This window comes from Odocoileus virginianus, chromosome 6, assembly GCF_023699985.2.
Source record: "Odocoileus virginianus isolate 20LAN1187 ecotype Illinois chromosome 6, Ovbor_1.2, whole genome shotgun sequence".
Lineage (NCBI taxonomy): Eukaryota > Metazoa > Chordata > Mammalia > Artiodactyla > Cervidae > Odocoileus > Odocoileus virginianus.
This window is the reverse complement of record NC_069679.1, coordinates 49,763,940-49,781,260: the sequence shown is the minus strand read 5'-3', so window position 1 is coordinate 49,781,260 and position 17,321 is coordinate 49,763,940. Positions and strand designations below refer to the sequence as shown.

Genomic DNA, 17,321 nt, shown 5'->3' with positions numbered 1-17,321 from the left:
ATAGATCAACAGAACAAAATAGAAAGCCCAGAGATAAACCCACGCATCTATGGACACCTTATCTTTGACAAAGGAGGCAAGAATATACAACAGAGAAAAGATAATCTCTTTAACAAGTGGTGTTGGGAAAACTGGTCAACCACTTGTGAAAGAATGAAACTAGAACACTTTCTAACACCATACACAAAAATAAATTCAAAATGGATTAAAGATCTAAATGTAAGACCAGAAACTATAAAACTCCTAGAGGAAAACAGGCAAAACACTCTCTGATGTAAACTATAGCAGGATCCTCTATGACCCATCTCCCAGAGTAATGGGAAAAAAAGCAAAAATAAACAAATGGGACCGAATTAAACTTAAAAGCTTTTGCACAACAAAGGAAACTAAAGCAAGGTGAAAAGACAACCTTCAGAATGGGAGAAAATAATAGCAAATGAAGCAACTGACAAAGACTTAATCTCAAAAATATACAAGCAACTCCTGCAGCTCAATTCCAGAAAAATAAATGGCCCAATAAAAAAAAAAAAAAAGGCCCAAAGAACCATACAGACATTTCTCCAAAAAAGACATACAGATGGCCAACAAACACATGAAAAGATGCTCAACATCACTCATCATCAGAGAAATGCAAATCAAAATCACAATGAGGTACTATCTCACGCCAGTCAAAATGACTGCTATCAAAAAGTCTACAAACAATAAATGCTGGAGAGGGTGCAAAGAAAAGGGAACCCTCTTACATTGGTGGTGGGAATGCAAACTAGTAGAGCCACTATGGAGAACCGTGTGGAGATTCCTTAAAAAACTGGAAATAGAACTGCCATAAGACCCAGCAATCCCACTGTTGGGAATATACACCCAGGAAACCAGAATTGAAAGAGACTCATGTACCCCAATGTTCATCGCAGCACTGTTTACAATAGCTAGATTGGAAGCAATCTAGATGTCCATAGGCAGACAAATGGATAAGAAAGCTCTGGTACATATACACAATAGAATATTACTCGGCTATTAAAAAGAATTCATTTGAATCAGTTCTAGTGAGGTGGATGAAACTGGAGCCTATTATACAGAGTGAAATAAGTCAGAAAGAAAAACACCAATACAATATATTGACACATATACATGGAATTTAGAAAGATGGTAATGACGATCCGATACGCGAGACAGCAAAAGAGACACAGATGTAAAGAACAGACTTTTGGACTCTGAGGGAGAAGGTGAGGGTGAGATGATTTGAGAGAATAGCATTGAAACATGTATATTATCATATGTGGAATAGATCACCAGTCCAGGTTCGATGCATGAGACAGGGTGCTCAGGGCTGGTGCACTGGGATGACCCCAAGGGATGGGATGGGGAGGGAGGTGGGAGGGGGGATCGGAATGGGGAACACATGTACACCCATGGCTGATTCATGTCAATGTATGGCAAAAACTACTACAATATTGTAAAGTAATTAGCCTCCAATTAAAACAAATAAATTAATTTTAAAAATTAAAAAAAAAACTTAGAAGCTTTTTCACAGTAAAAGAAAATCAAACAAAACAAAAAATCCTATAGAATTGGAGAAAATATTTGCAAATGACACAACAAATGATACAAATAATATCCAAAACATAGAAACAGCTCATAATACCATTCAATATAAAAAACAATTGAGTCAAAGAAATAAAAGGAACCCAGTTAGGAAAAGAAGTGAAACTCTCACTGTTTGCAGATGACATGATCCTCTACACAGAAAACCCTAAAGACTCTACCAGAAAATTACTAGAGCTAATCAACGAATACAGTAAAGTTGCAGGATATAAAATTAACACACAGAAATCCCTTGCATTCCTATACACTAACAATGAGAAAACAGAAAGAGAAATTAAGGAAACAATACCATTCACCACTGCAACAAAAAGAATAAAATACTTAGGAGTATATCTACCTCAAGAAACAAAAGACTTATACATAGAAAACTATAAAACACTGATGAAAGAAATCAAAAAGGACACAAATAGATGAAGAAATATACCGGGTTCATGGATTGGAAGAATCAATATTGTCAAAATGGCTATACTACCCAAAGCAATCTATAGATTCAATGCAATCCCTATCAAGCTACCAACGGTATTCTTCACAGAACTAGAACAAATAATTTCACAATTTGTATGGAAATACAAAAAGCCTCGGAGAGCCAAAGCAATCTTGAGAAAGAAGAATGGAACTGGAGGAATCAACCTGCCTGACTTCAGACTATACTACAAAGCCACAGTCATCAAGACAGTATGGTACTGGCACAAAGACAGAAACATAGATCAATGGAACAGAATAGAAAGCCCAGAGATAAATCCACCTACCTATGGACACCTTATCTTCGACAAAGGAGGCAAGGATATACAATGGAAAAAAGACAGCCTCTTTAACAAGTGGTGTTGGGAAAACTGGTCAACCACTTGTAAAAGAATGAAACTAGAACACTTTCTAACACCATACACAAAAATAAACTCAAAATGGATTAAAGATCTAAATGTAAGACCAGAAACTATAAAACTCCTAGAGGAGAACATAGGCAAAACACTCTCCAACATAAATCACAGTAAGATCCTCTATGACCCACCTCCCAGAATACTGGAAATAAAAGCAAAAATAAACAAATGGGACCTAATTAAACTTAAAAGTTTTGGCACAACAAAGGAAACTAAAGCAAGGTGAAAAGACAGCCTTCAGAATGGGAGAAAATAATAGCAGATGAAGCAACTGACAAAGACTTAATCTCAAAAATATACAAGCAACTCCTGCAGCTCAATTCCAGAAAAATAAATGACCCAATCAAAAAATGGGCCAAAGATCTAAACAGACATTTCTCCAAAGAAGACATACAGATGGCTAACAAACACATGAAAAGATGCTCAACATCACTCATTATCAGAGAAATGCAAATCAAAACCACAATGAGGTACCATTATACGCCAGTCAGGATGGCTGCTATCCAAAAGTCTACAAGCAATAAATGCTCGAGAGGGTGTGGAGAAAAGGGAACCCTCTTACACTGTTGGTGGGAATGCAAACTAGTACAGCTGCTATGGAAAACAGTGTGGAGGTTTCTTAAAAAACTGGAAATAGAACTGCCATATGACCCAGCAATCCCACTCCTGGGCATACACACCAAGGAAACCAGATCTGAAAGAGACACATGTACCCCAGTGTTCATCACAGCACTGTTTCTAATAGCCAGGACATGGAAGCAACCTAGATGCCCATCAGCAGAGGAATGGACAAGGAAGCTGTGGTACATATACACCATGGAATATTACTCAGCCATTAAAAAGAATTCATTTGAATCAGTTCTAATGAGATGGATGAAACTGGAGCCCATTATACAGAGTGAAGAAAGCCAGAAACATAAAGACCAATACAGTATACTAACGCATATATATGGAATTTAAAAAGATGGTAACAATAAGCCTATATGCACAACAGAAAAAGAGACTCAGATGTACAGAACAGACTCTGTGGGAGAAGGCGAGGGTGGGATGTTCTGAGAGAATAGCATTGAAACAAGTATACTATCAAGGGTGAAACAGATCACCAGCCCAGGTTGGATGCATGAGACAAGTGCTCAGGGCTGGTGCACTGGGAAGACCCAGAGGGATGGGATGGAGAGGGAGGCAGGAGGGGGGATCGGGAAGGGGAACATATGTAAATACATGTCTGATTCATGTCAATGTATGGCAAAAACCACCACAATACTGTAAAGTAATTAGCCTCCAACTAATAAAAATAAATGGGAAAGAAAAAAAAAAACGAATTGAGTCAAAAAATGGACAGAAGACCTGAATAGACATTTTTCCAAAGAAGATATACAGATGACCAAGAGGTACATGGAAAGATGCTTCAACATCACTAATTATTTAGAGAAATGGCAATCAAAACCACAATGAGGCATCAACTCACACCTGTCAGAATAGCTGTCGCGAATAAGCCTACAAAAAAGAAATGTTGGATACAATGTGGAGAAAAGAGAATCCTTGTACACTGTTGGTGAGAATGTAAATTGGTTCAGCTTCTATGGAAAAAACTATGAGGTTTCCTTTAAAAACTAAAAATAAATCTACCTTATAATCCAGCAATTCAATTCCTAGGCATACATCTGGTGGAAAAAACAAAAACACTAATTCAAAAAGATACATGCACCCCAATGTTCACAACAGCACTATTCACAATACCCAAGACATGGAAGGAACCCAAATGCCCATCAAAAGACAACTGGCTTAAGAAAATGTGGTGTGTACATAAATGTAATATTACTCAGCTATAAAAAAGAATGAAATGCTGTCATTTGCACCAATGTGGCTGGACCTAGAGAGTATGCTTAGTGAAATAAAGCAGAGAAAGACAAACAGTGTATGATACCACTTGTATGTGGAATCTAAAAAATAATAACAATGAATGTACATACAAAACAGAAATAGATCCACAGAAATAGAATCAATTTATGGTTAGCAAAGCAGGGGATGGGAGGGAAAATTAGGGGTATGGGATTAATGGATATAAATTACTACACATAAAACAGAAAAGCAACAAAGATGTATAGCATAGGAAGTAATACCCAGTATCTTGTAATAACCTATAATGGAATACAATCTGCAAAAAAAAAAAAAAAACCTGAAGCACTATACTGTATATCTGAAACTAACATCCTATTGTAAATCAACTATACTTCAATTTTGAAAAAGTACCCTTATAGAGCCTACTTTAAAAGACTGTTGTGAGGATTAGATGAGCTAGCAAAGAGCTTGACACAATGCTCGGCATGAAGTATTATCTGTAACTTACTTGCTATCATTACCCATCAAAGGGCCAAGGACTACAGTTTTCAATCAAGGGCACAGCCACTAAAACTCACTACGTCCTGATTCCCCAACACTTGTTGACAGCACAACATTCTTCACAATCACCCAGGTTCTAAAACTCTTTCAGTGCTTCTCTTTCCCTTGACCTTATACTCAATCAGGCAGCAGATCCTGTTAAACTTGTTGCTGCAATATTCTCAATCTTATAACCTCTTTTTTCTAACCATTTCTACCCTGGCTTAACCCTTGTTCCTGCCTAATTATAATAGCACACCATCCTCTTGTTATTCCCTATTTCCTCTGCTCCTTGAAAGCCCCTCTATAGCATGGCCTCACTAATCTATTTTTTTTTTTTTTTTTTTGACAAAGCTAGAGACTTTATTAGGAAGGGGTACTAAGTGGAGAGCAGCAAGGTAAGGAACCCCAGGAGAACTGCTCTGCTACGTGGCATGCTGTTTCAAATTTGATGGTAATGGGATTATATTCCTGGTTGTCTCTGGTCAATCACTCTAACTCCAGGGTCCTTCCTGGCAGTACACGCATCACTCAGCCAAGATGGATTCCAGTGAGGAGGATCCTGGGAGACTGATAGGACATGTAGGCCTCTTTTTCACCTTTCCCAAATTCTTCCAGTTGGTGGTAGCTTGTTAGTTCTGTGTTCCTTACCAGGACCTCCTGGTGGTCTAGTAGTTTGGACTCAGTGCTTTCACTGCCAGGGAACCAGGGTTTGATCCCTGATGGGGGAACTAAGATCCCATCCAGAAAGCTGCATGGCTAGGCCTGAATGGTTGGCTTCAGGTTCCAAGAATGAACTCCTAAAATCCAAGATTGATTAGCTTCCGATCCACAGAGTTAAATCTTCAGAATTCGACCTAAAACTAAAGCTTTTGTTTTGCAGATCTCAAAAGGTGAAGCAACTTAGAGATCTAGGGTCATATCCCTGACGACCTAGAGTTAAGCTGGTGTCGCTTCGCAAGATTTTGGTACCCAAAGCAGCGGAACCGGGATTTAGCATCCTTCCTCTGATAGCACATTTCTTAAAGCAAGCATTCTGCACATTTTCCTCACTAATCTCCCTAAATCATACTACCTAACCTTCTACAGAAGGAAGACCTGGAATGTTAGGTACATGAATCAGGGCAAATTTGAAGTGGTCTAACAGGAGATGGCAAGAGTGAACATTGACATTTTAGGAATCGGTGAACTAAAATGGACTGGAATGGGTGAATTTAACTTAGATGACCATTGTATCTACTACTATGGGCAAGAATCCCTTAGAAGAAATGGAGTAGCCATCAAAGTTGATAAAAGATTCCAAATGTACTACTTGGGTGCAATCTCAAAAATGACAGAATGATATCTGTTCGTTTCTGAGGTAAACCATTCAATATCACAGTAATCCAAGTCTATGCCTCGACCAGTAATGCTGAAGGAGCTGAGGTTGAATGGTTCTATGAAGACCTACAAGACCTTCTAGAACTAACACCCAAAAAAAGATGTCCTTTTCATTATACAGGACTGGAATGTAAAAGTAGGAGGTCAAGAAGCACCTGGAGTAACAGGCAAATTTGGCCTTGGAGTACAGAATGAAGCAGGGCAAAGGCTAATAGAGTCTGGCCAAGAGAATTCACTGGTCATAGCAAACACCCTCTTCCAACAACACAAGAGAAGACTACACATGGACATCACCAGATGGTCAACACCAAAATCAGATCGATTATATTCTTTGCAGCCAAAGAGGAGAAGGCAATGGCAACCTACTCCAGTACTCTTGCCTGGAAAATCCCATGGACTGAGGAGCCTGGTAGGCTGCAGTCAATGGGGTCAGACACGACTCAGCAACTCCACTTTCACTTTTCACTTTCATGCATTGGAGAAGGAAACGGCAACCCACTCCAGTGTTCTTGCCTGCAGAATCCCAGGGACGGGGGAGCCCAGTGGGCTGCTGTCTATGGGGTTGCACAGAGTCGGACACGACTGAAGCGACTTAGCAGCAGCAGCCAAAGATGGAGAATCTCTATACAGTCAGCAAAAACAAGACCAGGAGCTGACTGTGGCACAGACCATGAACTCCTTGTTGCCAAATTCAGACTTGAATTGGAGAAAGTTAAGGAAAACCACTAGACCATTCAGGTATGACCTAGATCAAACCCCTTACTATCATACACTGGAAGTGACAAAAAGATTCAAGGAATCATATCTGATAGACAGAGTCCCTGAAGAACTATGGACACTGTACAGGAGGCAGTGATCAAGACCATCCCCAAGAAAAAGAAATGCAGAAAGGCAAAACAAAATGGTTGTCTGAGGAGGCCTTACAAATAGCTGTGAAAAGAAGAGAAGCAAAAGGCAAAAGAGAAAAGGAAAGATATACCCATTTGAATGCAGAGTTCCAAAGAATAGCAAGGAGAGATAAGAAAGCCTTCCTCAGGGATCAGTGCAAAGAAATAGAGGAAAACAACAGAATGGGAAAGTCTAGAGATCTCTTCAAGAAAATTAGAGACACCAAGGGAACATATCATGCAAAGATGGGCTCAATAAAGGACAGAAATGGTATGGACCTAACAGAAGCAGAAGATATTAAGAAGAGGTAGTAAGAACACACACAACCATACAAAAAAGATCTTCACGACCCAGATAATCATGATGGTGTGATCACCAACCTAGAGCCAGAATCCTGGAATGCAAAGTCAAGTGGGCCTTAGGAAGCATCACTACAAACAAGGTTAGTTGAGGCGATGGTATTCCAGTTGAGCTATTTCAAATCCTAAAAGATGATGCTGTGAAAATGCTGCACTCAATATGCCAGCAAATTTGGAAAACTCAGCAGTGGCCACAGGACTGGAGAAGGTCAGTTTTCATTCCAATCCCAAAGAAAGGCGATGCCAAACATGCTCAAACTGCTGCACAATTGCACTCATCTTACACACTAGTAAGTGAAGTCACTTAGTTGTGTCTGACTCTTTGCGACCCCATGAACTGTAGCCTACCACGCTCCTCCATCCATGGGATATTCCAGCAAGAGTACTGGAGTGGGTTGCCATTTCCTTCTCCAGAGGATCTCCCCGACACAGGTATCGAACCTGGGTCTACTGCATTGTAAGCAGACGCTTTACTGTCTGAGCCACCAGAAAAGTAATGCTCAAAATTCTCCAAGCCAGGCTTCAACAGTACATGAACCATGAACTTCCAGTTGTTCAAGATGGATTTAGAAAAGGCGGAGGAACCAGAAATCAATTGCCAACATTTGTTGGATCATTGAAAAAGCAAGAGAGTTCCCCAAAAACATCTATTTCTGCTTTATTGACCACGCGAAAGCCTTTGACTGTGTGGATCACAACAAACTGTGGGAAATTCTTAGAGATGGGAATACCACACCATCTGACCTGCCTCCTGAGAAATCTGTATGCAGGTCAAGAAGCAACAGTTAGAACCAGATATGAACAACAGACTGGTTCCAAATAGGAAAAGGAGTATGTCAAGGCTGTATATTGTCACCCTGATTATTTAACTTATATGCAGAGTTCATCATGCAAAATGCTGGGCTTGATGAAGCACAAGCTGGAATCAAGATTGCTGGGAGAAATATCAATAACCTCAGATATGCAGATGACACCACCCTTACAGTAGAAAGTGAAGAGGAACTGAAGAGCCTCTTGATGAAAGTTAAAGAGGAGCGTGAAAAAGCTCACTTAAAACTCAACATTCAAAAAACAAAGATCATGGCATCCAGTCCCATCACTTCATGCAAACAGATGAGGAAACAATGGAAACAGTGACAGACTTTATTTTCTTGGGTTCCAAAATCACTGCAGATGGTGACTGCAGCCATGAAATTAAAGGACCCTTGCTCCTTGGAAGAAAAGTTAAGACAAACTAGACAGCATATTAAAAAGCAGAGATATTACCTTGCTGACAAAGGTCCATCTTGTCAAAGTTAGGGTTTTTCCAGTAGTCATACAGGATGCGAGAGTTGGGACTATAAAGCTGAGTACCAAAGAACTGATGCTTTTGAACTGTGGTGTTGGAGAAGACTCTGGAGAGTCCCTTGGACTGCAAGGAGATCCAACCAGTCCATCCTAAAGGAAATCAGTCCTGAATATTCACTGGAAGGACTGGTGCTGAAGCTGTAACTCCAATACCTTGGCCACCTGAGGCAATGAACTGAATCATTAGAAAAGACCCCAGTGCTGGGAAAGATTGAGGGTAGGAGGAGAAGGGGACAACAGACAATGAGATGGTTGGATGGCATCACCGACTCAATGAACATGAGTTTGACCAAGCTCCAGGAGCTGGAGACAGGCTGGGAAGCCTGGCGTGCGGCAGTCCATGGGGTCACAAAGGGTCGGACATAAGTGAGCAACTGAACTGAACAGAAACAAGCAACTCAGTAATAAAAAAGGCATAAGATATGGGGAAAAAAAGACATATATCACAGGAGAGAAATAGCAAATGAATAATAGAGAAAGCCAAAAGTAAAATGGCAAATGTAGTAAGTCCAATCATAATTTTATTAAACAGACTAAAAATCTCCAATCCAAAAGCAAATAGTGACTGTGTAAAAAAGCAAGATCCAACAATGTGCTGTCTTTCAGAGACCCATTTGAAATCAAGACATAAATAGGTTAAAAAAGAAAGGACAAAAAAAGATATGGCATGCAAACAATAATCATAAGAGAGCTGGAATGGCTGTAGTAGTATCTTAAAAATGAACTCTAAGAAATATTACTAGATAAAAAGAGATTTTATAATGATAAAAGGTTAGTACCTTTTATGTAACAAATACATTAAGATATGTACCTAAAGCCAGTTCAGAATACATGAACAACAAGATTCACAGCTAACTTTTCAGCAAACGTATGGTGGTCATTAAGGCAGTGGAATGACATAATCAAAGGGCCTGGGGCAAGGGTGGGGAAATGCCAACAGAGAATTCTAAATCCATCAAATGCTATCCTTCTAAAATGAATTTGAAATAAAGTACAAAATAAAAACTGGAGAGTTTGTTGTTGGCATACTTGTCTCACTGATAGAAGCCAAGTATCAGAGAATCAAAAGGAGAAATAGACAAATTAATAATTATAGTTGAAAATGTCCCAGTATTAATAACTAACAGAACAAGTAGACCAAAAATCAGCAAGGTTATAGCAGATCTTAACAATATTATCAATCAATTTGACCTAATATATTTTTTAACACTCTATCAAATGAGAGGAGAATATGTATTCTTTTCAGATGCATGTGAAACATTCTCCAGGCTAGGTCATATGCTAGGCCCAAAAGATAAATCTCAAATGTAAGTGATACATTTCTAAATAATACATAGGTCCAAAAAGAAACCACCGGGGCAACTAGAAAGTATTTTGAACTAAATGAAAACAAAAACACAACATGTCAATATGTATAAGTATGCGTTATACAGTGCTTAGAGGGAAATTCAGAAGTTTAAGTACCTATATTAGAAAAGAAAGGTTTCATTTTGCCTAAGTTGCCCAATTTGTTCATATAAAGTGGCTTGTCGTATTCTCTTATAATCATTCTAATTCTGAAGGGTTGGTAATCAATGTCCCTAATTTCACCCAAGACTAAGGAAGAAACAGAAAATCTAAAGCTCTATAATAAGAAAAAGAGAATCATTACTTAAAAACCTGCCCTCCCTTCCTACCACACACAAAAAGCCCAAGCTAGATGGCTTTATCCAGTAAATTCTATCCAACAACAAATAAATTACAGCAATCCTACACAAATTCTTTCATAAAATAGAGGCAGGGGAACTTCTCAACTCATTCTACAGGACCAGTATTACGTTTTCATCAAAGCAAGACAGGTATGACAAGAAAACTAGAGATCAGTATCCCCTGTGAGCATGCACATGAAAGTCCCTAATGTGACATTAACAAATGAAATGCAGAAACATATAAAAAGATTAAAACCACGATGAAGTGAGATCTATGTGACAATGACATTTATGGGGCTCCTCTCTTCTCTTTGTTCTGACATCACCCTTCGGACAGATTTAAACTGTGGTAGTTTAGCTGTGTGGTCCCTTCATGTATACACTAACCAGTGTATACCTTTCTTGGTGGTTATGCATAAGGTGTATGAAATAAAGTAACCTAATCCTCTTGAAATTATGGATACCAAAAATAGATTAAGGATACCACAAAAGGAGCAAGAAGATTTCTACTTTTAGCCTTGATGCTAAGGGTTAAAACAGGATTTAAAACAAACAGACAAAGATGAAAAATTAGGAAAGCAATGGGCTTGATTCTCAGTTTGGTAATATCCAGGACTTAAAATAATTAAGAACCAACAAGATCCATATGGAAGATGAATTTAGCTGGTTTAGTTTTCCTCGAGTGAGAAATGACACCCTAATTGTTAGAGAAAAGGCACTGAACCTTCAGAAATACAAATAAGATTTTGAAGAGATGGCGGCGTGTTCCTTTCTCCAACCTCATGTTAACTCAAGCACTGAAATCAGTGCTAATATTTAGGTTTATCTATATCTAGTCACCAGTTGACAGAACTTTCCAACTCCTAAAAGGTTCACATCTAGGTTCTTGCTTTTAGAGATGGTTATCAGCAGGAGGATGATGCACCTTGCCACCCATCCAACCATCATAAAAGTTAGCCTGGTGGACAAATCAGTTTGTTAGCATCCATCACTCAGTCATGTCTGTCTCTATAACCTGAAGGACCATAGCTCCCCAGGCTCCTCTGTCCATGGGATTTCCCAGGTAAGAATACTGGAGTGGGCTGCCATTTCCTCCTCCAGGAAATCTTTCCGAACCAGGGATCGTTGGGCAGGCAAATTCTTTACCACTGAGCCACCTGGGAAGCCAAATATACAGGATAAACCCACAAATACAGTCATAATACATTTGGGGTGACAGATGAGTGAAAGCTATGGCATTTTCAGGAAATACCTGCAAACACCTAATACTTTAATACCCATGTCTAGGAATTAAAAACAAAATGTAACCATATTCAAGTGATCATTCATTTCTGCATGGTTTAGAATGTAACCGTCAACCACGGCATCAATAAGTTAGCCAATTCTGCACTATAAATGAACATAAAAATCTAATAGTTTAAAATTTGGGGCTGTGTGACAAAGATTATTTCCATTTTTAAAAAGGAATGCTTCAGAAGAAGGAAAGACTGTAAAACCATAAGAGAGACAAAGTCTCTGCATGTCACAGGAGATCTGAAATAACACAAACGCCAACTAAAAAAAAAATTCAAGCTAATTTTGAAATAATGAAGTGAGGATACAGGTACATAGTTTGTGGCAATGCTTGTAATACTTCATTTCCAGTAACTGAAAGCAGGATCAAAATTTTGAGCAGATATTTCCAGGTAAACTATGTGCAGAGCAAATATACAGACTCATTAAACATGGCTAACTTCAAAAATTAAATCTGGCTGATCATACATAACAAACCAAAATTGATATGTTTTTCTGGATGAATTTCAAATATGCCAACATAACATTTCTACATTGTGAATTAAAAAACAATTCATAACAATTCTATAGACCATATGCAAGTTTATTTAAATAATTTAAAACTGCACAGAAAGCTAATTTATAAGAATAAAAATAGATGGTTTAGCAACCAAATACAAGCACCACACCAAAAGTAGATTACACACACACCACCAAAGTCTTTGGAAGATGAAGGCAACATTAATATCTCAAGTAATTTTATGAGAATACTTTACTTATATGATAGTCAGATGTTACCAAAACATCTCAAAATATGTAGGGCCCACAAATATTTCAGTTTCAAGTCTTCCCTTCAGTTTTCTTGTCAATATATTAATGATTCTTCTTAGATATTGTACAACAATTAGTCTAGATTGACAAATGGGCTATCGAAGCCACTATCTTGCTGGCTAGACAGAGGAGCAATTAATTTTCTCGAAGGCAGCGGACACATGGCAGGTGGTACTATACTGCTCAGTTCTTTGAATTCTGACTTTAATGTATCAGCTTTATGATGAGGTGGGTGTCCAAGAGTCATGCTGCTCTTCCCTGGCTGGGAATATGTGATTTCTTCTGACAGGTCTTGAGCATGACCACTCTGACATTTCGTAGGCTGATGAATCATGTTTTTCTCTGAGTCTGAAAGACAGCTGGCTGCTGAAAACGGTTTGAAATTCACAGATTCAACAAGCGAATCCAGGGTGTCTTGCGGCCCACCATGCAAAAATGACACTTCAGGACTGCTACAGGGTAGAGCGGCCGTGCTGGAACGCCAGCCTGAAGGCTCACTCAGGTCCCCTCCATCCTCTACGGGAATTTCCTTCACAACCAAACTTGGACTTTTCTCGGATGCAGCGTTTTCACTTTCCATTAGTGGATTACATTTATATACTTTTAAACCAAGTCTTTCATTAGGACTTCGAAAAGTAATGTGTGTGGATTCAGACTCAGAAAGATCAGGGGTATATCTAGATGAAGTTTTATTTCCAAAGGTTCCAAGGAATGGGTGTGCGTTTGAGAGCTGGAGTGATTCGGAGCCAGGATCACCAAGGAGGTCTTCCTTCTTGTGTAAACCTAAGCTTCCTTTATCTTTGCAAGGCACAAACTCAGGAGAAACACTCCTTGGCAAAAGGTCTACATGTTTGTGACTGTTACCCCTGAACTGAAAGTCCAGGTGCGACTCTCTGGGACACTTGGGCTTCCCGTCCCCATGCTCTTCATCCTCTAACTGCCTTCGCAGGTTACAGGCAGCCCTCCTCTTAGGAACTTGGTCGCACATACTTCTGGGGACAGTTTTTAGACTGTTTGATTTGCTTTCCGTGTGACACGGTATATTCTGATTCACATCATTTCTTTTTAATTTTTCAACTCCAGTCAGCCTCTCTGAAGTCAGAGGCAATACTCCTATGTACAAGGGAACACAAAATTAGGGGAAAACAGAATTAGCAGAAAATTAACACTGAAAGAGGAGGGGAAAAAACATGTTTTTATATATTTCCAAGCAATGCATATATATTTTATCATTCTCAAAGAAAATGCATCAATACTGAACATTTTTAAATCTCATATATATATATGATAAAGCTGAGTAATTTTGCAATGGCAATCTATTATTATTATCCAGCTGATCTATTATTTTATGCAATAGGTGGTACAGCATTTCAACAGCCAACTGCAACATTTCCAACTTGCTCTGATGTCAAGTATGGAGTTTCTGATGAAGAAAATCTGCTGGAAGGACCCCCCCACCCCAATTCAAGACACACACACAACATATTCTTTCAAAGCTAAAACAGTTTCTGATTTAATTAGCTAAGATACTAAATCTGATCAGAGGCAGAACTCCACAATGCATAGAATCAGAGGCATCATATGTCGGAGTTGGGTACTATGGCCCCTAAAATCCATATAAAGGATTTGCAACTGCTGGGAATATTAGACCAAATCCAGAAAACTTTTCATGTTATATGCCACTGTCCCTTTATAGCCAAGGTTCACATCACCATTCCAAAATTTACACAAATAATCTTTGTGCTTCTATTTGAAGAATGTTTACCAACATTCAACTCAGGAATTTCTGAACAATCTTTGCTTCTTGCTTTCCAGAAGTTCAACTGAACTTTGGAAAAAGCTTCTCATTCGGAGCTTCTTGGGAAGCTGTACCTTTTATCATTATGAACTTTCACTTTGGTCAGTTTAATGCTAACTCACATTTACCTAATACTGTATTTAACTCTATAATTTATCTAATATCAATCTACATTGCTTGGTATATCACTCTCTAGCCCTGTATTTTGAATTGTTGATGATGGTCTTATCTGAAATAACATACGTCTACAATTTTTAAAACTGTTTGAAAATTATGCTCTTTTATTACTGAGTTTAAGCAACTCATGTTTAGTGTGACAGCTGTTTCAATCTACTATTATTTTCAATTTACCTATGCTTTCCAGATGTATTTTTCCTTTATAGAGTATTAGATTGAAAATGTTTTCTTCCAAGTTTTACCCTTACTACTTTGAAAGTTATATGTTCTAATTCTCTATTCAGTACAGTTCAGTCGCTCAGTTGTGTCTGACTCTTTGCGACCCCATGAATAGCAGCACTCCAGCCTCACTGTCCATCACCAACTCCCGGAGTTTACTCAAACCCATGTCCATCAAGTCGGTGATGCCATCCAGCCATCTCATCCTCTGTCATCCCCTTCTCCTCCTGCCCCCAATCCCTCCCAGCATCAGGGTCTTCTCCAATGAGTCAACTCTTCACATGAGGTGGCCAAAGTATTGGAGTTTCAGTTTCAGCATCAGTCCTTCCAATGAACACCCAGGACTGATCTCCTTTAGGATGGACTGGTTGGATCTCCTTGCAGTCCAAGGGACTCTCAAGAGTCTTTTCCAACACCACAGTTCAAAAGCATCAGTTTTTGGCACTCAGCTTTCTTCACAGTCCAACTCTCACATCCATACATGAACACTGGAAAAACCATAGCCTTGACTAGACAGACCTTTGTTGGCAAAGTAACGTCTCTGCTTTTTAATATGCTATCTAGGTTGGTCATAACTTTCCTTCCAAGGAGTAAGCATCTTTTAATTTCATGGCTGCAGTCACCATCTGCAGTGATTTCAGAGCCCAAAAAAATAAAGTCTGACACAGTTTCCACTGTCCCCCCAACTATTTGCCATGAAATGATGGGACCAGATGCCATGATCTTAGTTTTCTGAACGTTGAGCTTTAAGCCAACTTTTTCACTCTCCTCTTTCACTTTCATCAAGAGGCTTTTTAGTTCCTCTTCACTTTCTGCCATAAGGGTGGTGTCGTCTGCATATCTTAGGTTATTGATATTTCTCCCGGCATCTTGATTCCAGCTTGTGCTTCTTCCAGACCAGCGTTTCTCATGATGTACTCTGCATTAAGTTAAATAAGCAGGGTGACAATATACAGCCTTGACGTACTCCTTTTCCTATTTGGAACCAGTCTGTTGGTCCATGTCCAGTTCTAACTGTTGCTTCCTGATCTGAAGATAGGTTTCTCAAGAGGCAGGTCAGGTGGTCTGGTATTCCCATCTCTGTCAGAATTTTCCAGTTTATTGTGATCCACACAGCCAAAGGCTTTGGCATAGTCAATAAAGCAGAAATAGATGTTTTTGGCTATGCTGGGTCTTCAGTGCTATGCACAAGCTTTCTGTAGCTGCAGTGAGCGGGGGTTACATTCTAGTTGGGGTGTGAGGACTTCTCGCTGAAGTAGCTTCTCTTATTGCAGAGCACAGGCTTAGGACACAAAGCTTCAGCAGTTGTGACACACAGACTAGAGTGCATGGGCTTCGCAGCTGTGGCAGGCGGGCTCAGGAGTTGCAGCTCACAGGCTCGAGAGTACATGCTCAGCAGTTGTGGGGCATAGGCTTAGTTTCCCCACGTGTTAGCCTTAAATTTTTATACACATACTTAAACTTGTATCTTTCCAGCAAACTCCAGAGTTATAAGTATCTGCATCTTCTCCTTGAAAATAATATAAATTTTAGAATATTGTTAGTTTCCTCTACAATATCCTCTTACATGTTTCTGAGGATACTGTATTTTTCTAACATTCTCACATCCTGTTGTTTGTTCTATTAATTCTATTTCTATAGGTGTAAGCACTGTTTTGAGGATTTTTTTTGTGTGTTATGTCTTGTTCTAAGTTTGGTTTCTTTTTTCATGGTGCTGCTTTCTAGAAATATATAGTAATTTCAGTTGAATGCATATCTTTTAGATGTCTTGAGCACAGTATCTGCTGGTTGTTTAAAGCAGTTGCAAGTGGAGTGGAAATGAACGAGCAGCAGAGTAGAAAGATCTAATTGCTGATATTCTGGGCATGTGAGCTCTCGGTTTCTCCTTGGTATGGGCAGCCAACTAGAGTACTGCCCTGTTCCCAGACTGTTTTCTGTTGCTCTCACCCAGCTTAATACTGGGGTTCAGAAAGGGAAGTAAGCAGAAATAAAGACGGTGCCCCCACCTGGTTTTGGTTGCTCTGGAATACCAATTACCCCATTGGTATCCCCTAGGCTTCCTGCTTCTGGGATATACCACCACCATCCTGTGAGGAACAGTTTCCCTATTGCTCCCACTTGTAACTGTCATCTTCTGGGAGCTCTGAACTGAGGTTTTCATCTTCAATCTTAGAACGCCTTTCTTCTTTCAGGGATTTCTCACAGCCTCTGAATTAGCAATTATAACTTTTAAAAGCTGAGTCATAATTTCTTCTTTCTCTCTATATTGTCACTTAAAATCCTTTCTATCCTTTCTAGGGATAGAAGCAGCAAAATGAAGCCGATGGGCAAGCTAAGTCTGCCTACTTGAACTGGAAACTCTATACTGTTTTTCCAGTTTAAGTAAAATATGCATATAATTTGATAAATTAGCTCTCACTCCTTACATTCCCTATTCTCCTACTAAAAATATTAAATATCTAAAAGAAAGAGAGAGAAAAATCTTTCAAGTAACTCATTT

General features: G+C 39.1%; 1 protein-coding gene across 11 annotated transcripts in view; it reads right to left on the bottom strand.

The window, feature by feature from the left end:
* Positions 1-12,379: 12,379 nt before the first annotated feature.
* Positions 12,380-17,321, bottom strand: part of CEP152 (centrosomal protein 152) — a 97,176-nt gene continuing 92,234 nt past the window's right edge. For all 11 annotated transcript variants that reach the window (XM_070469319.1, XM_070469318.1, XM_070469323.1 and 8 more), the window contains one exon: positions 12,380-13,740. In XM_070469319.1, the coding sequence (XP_070325420.1) occupies positions 12,701-13,740 (1,040 nt within the window). In that variant the 3' untranslated portion in view covers positions 12,380-12,700. The remainder of the gene's footprint in view (positions 13,741-17,321) is intronic.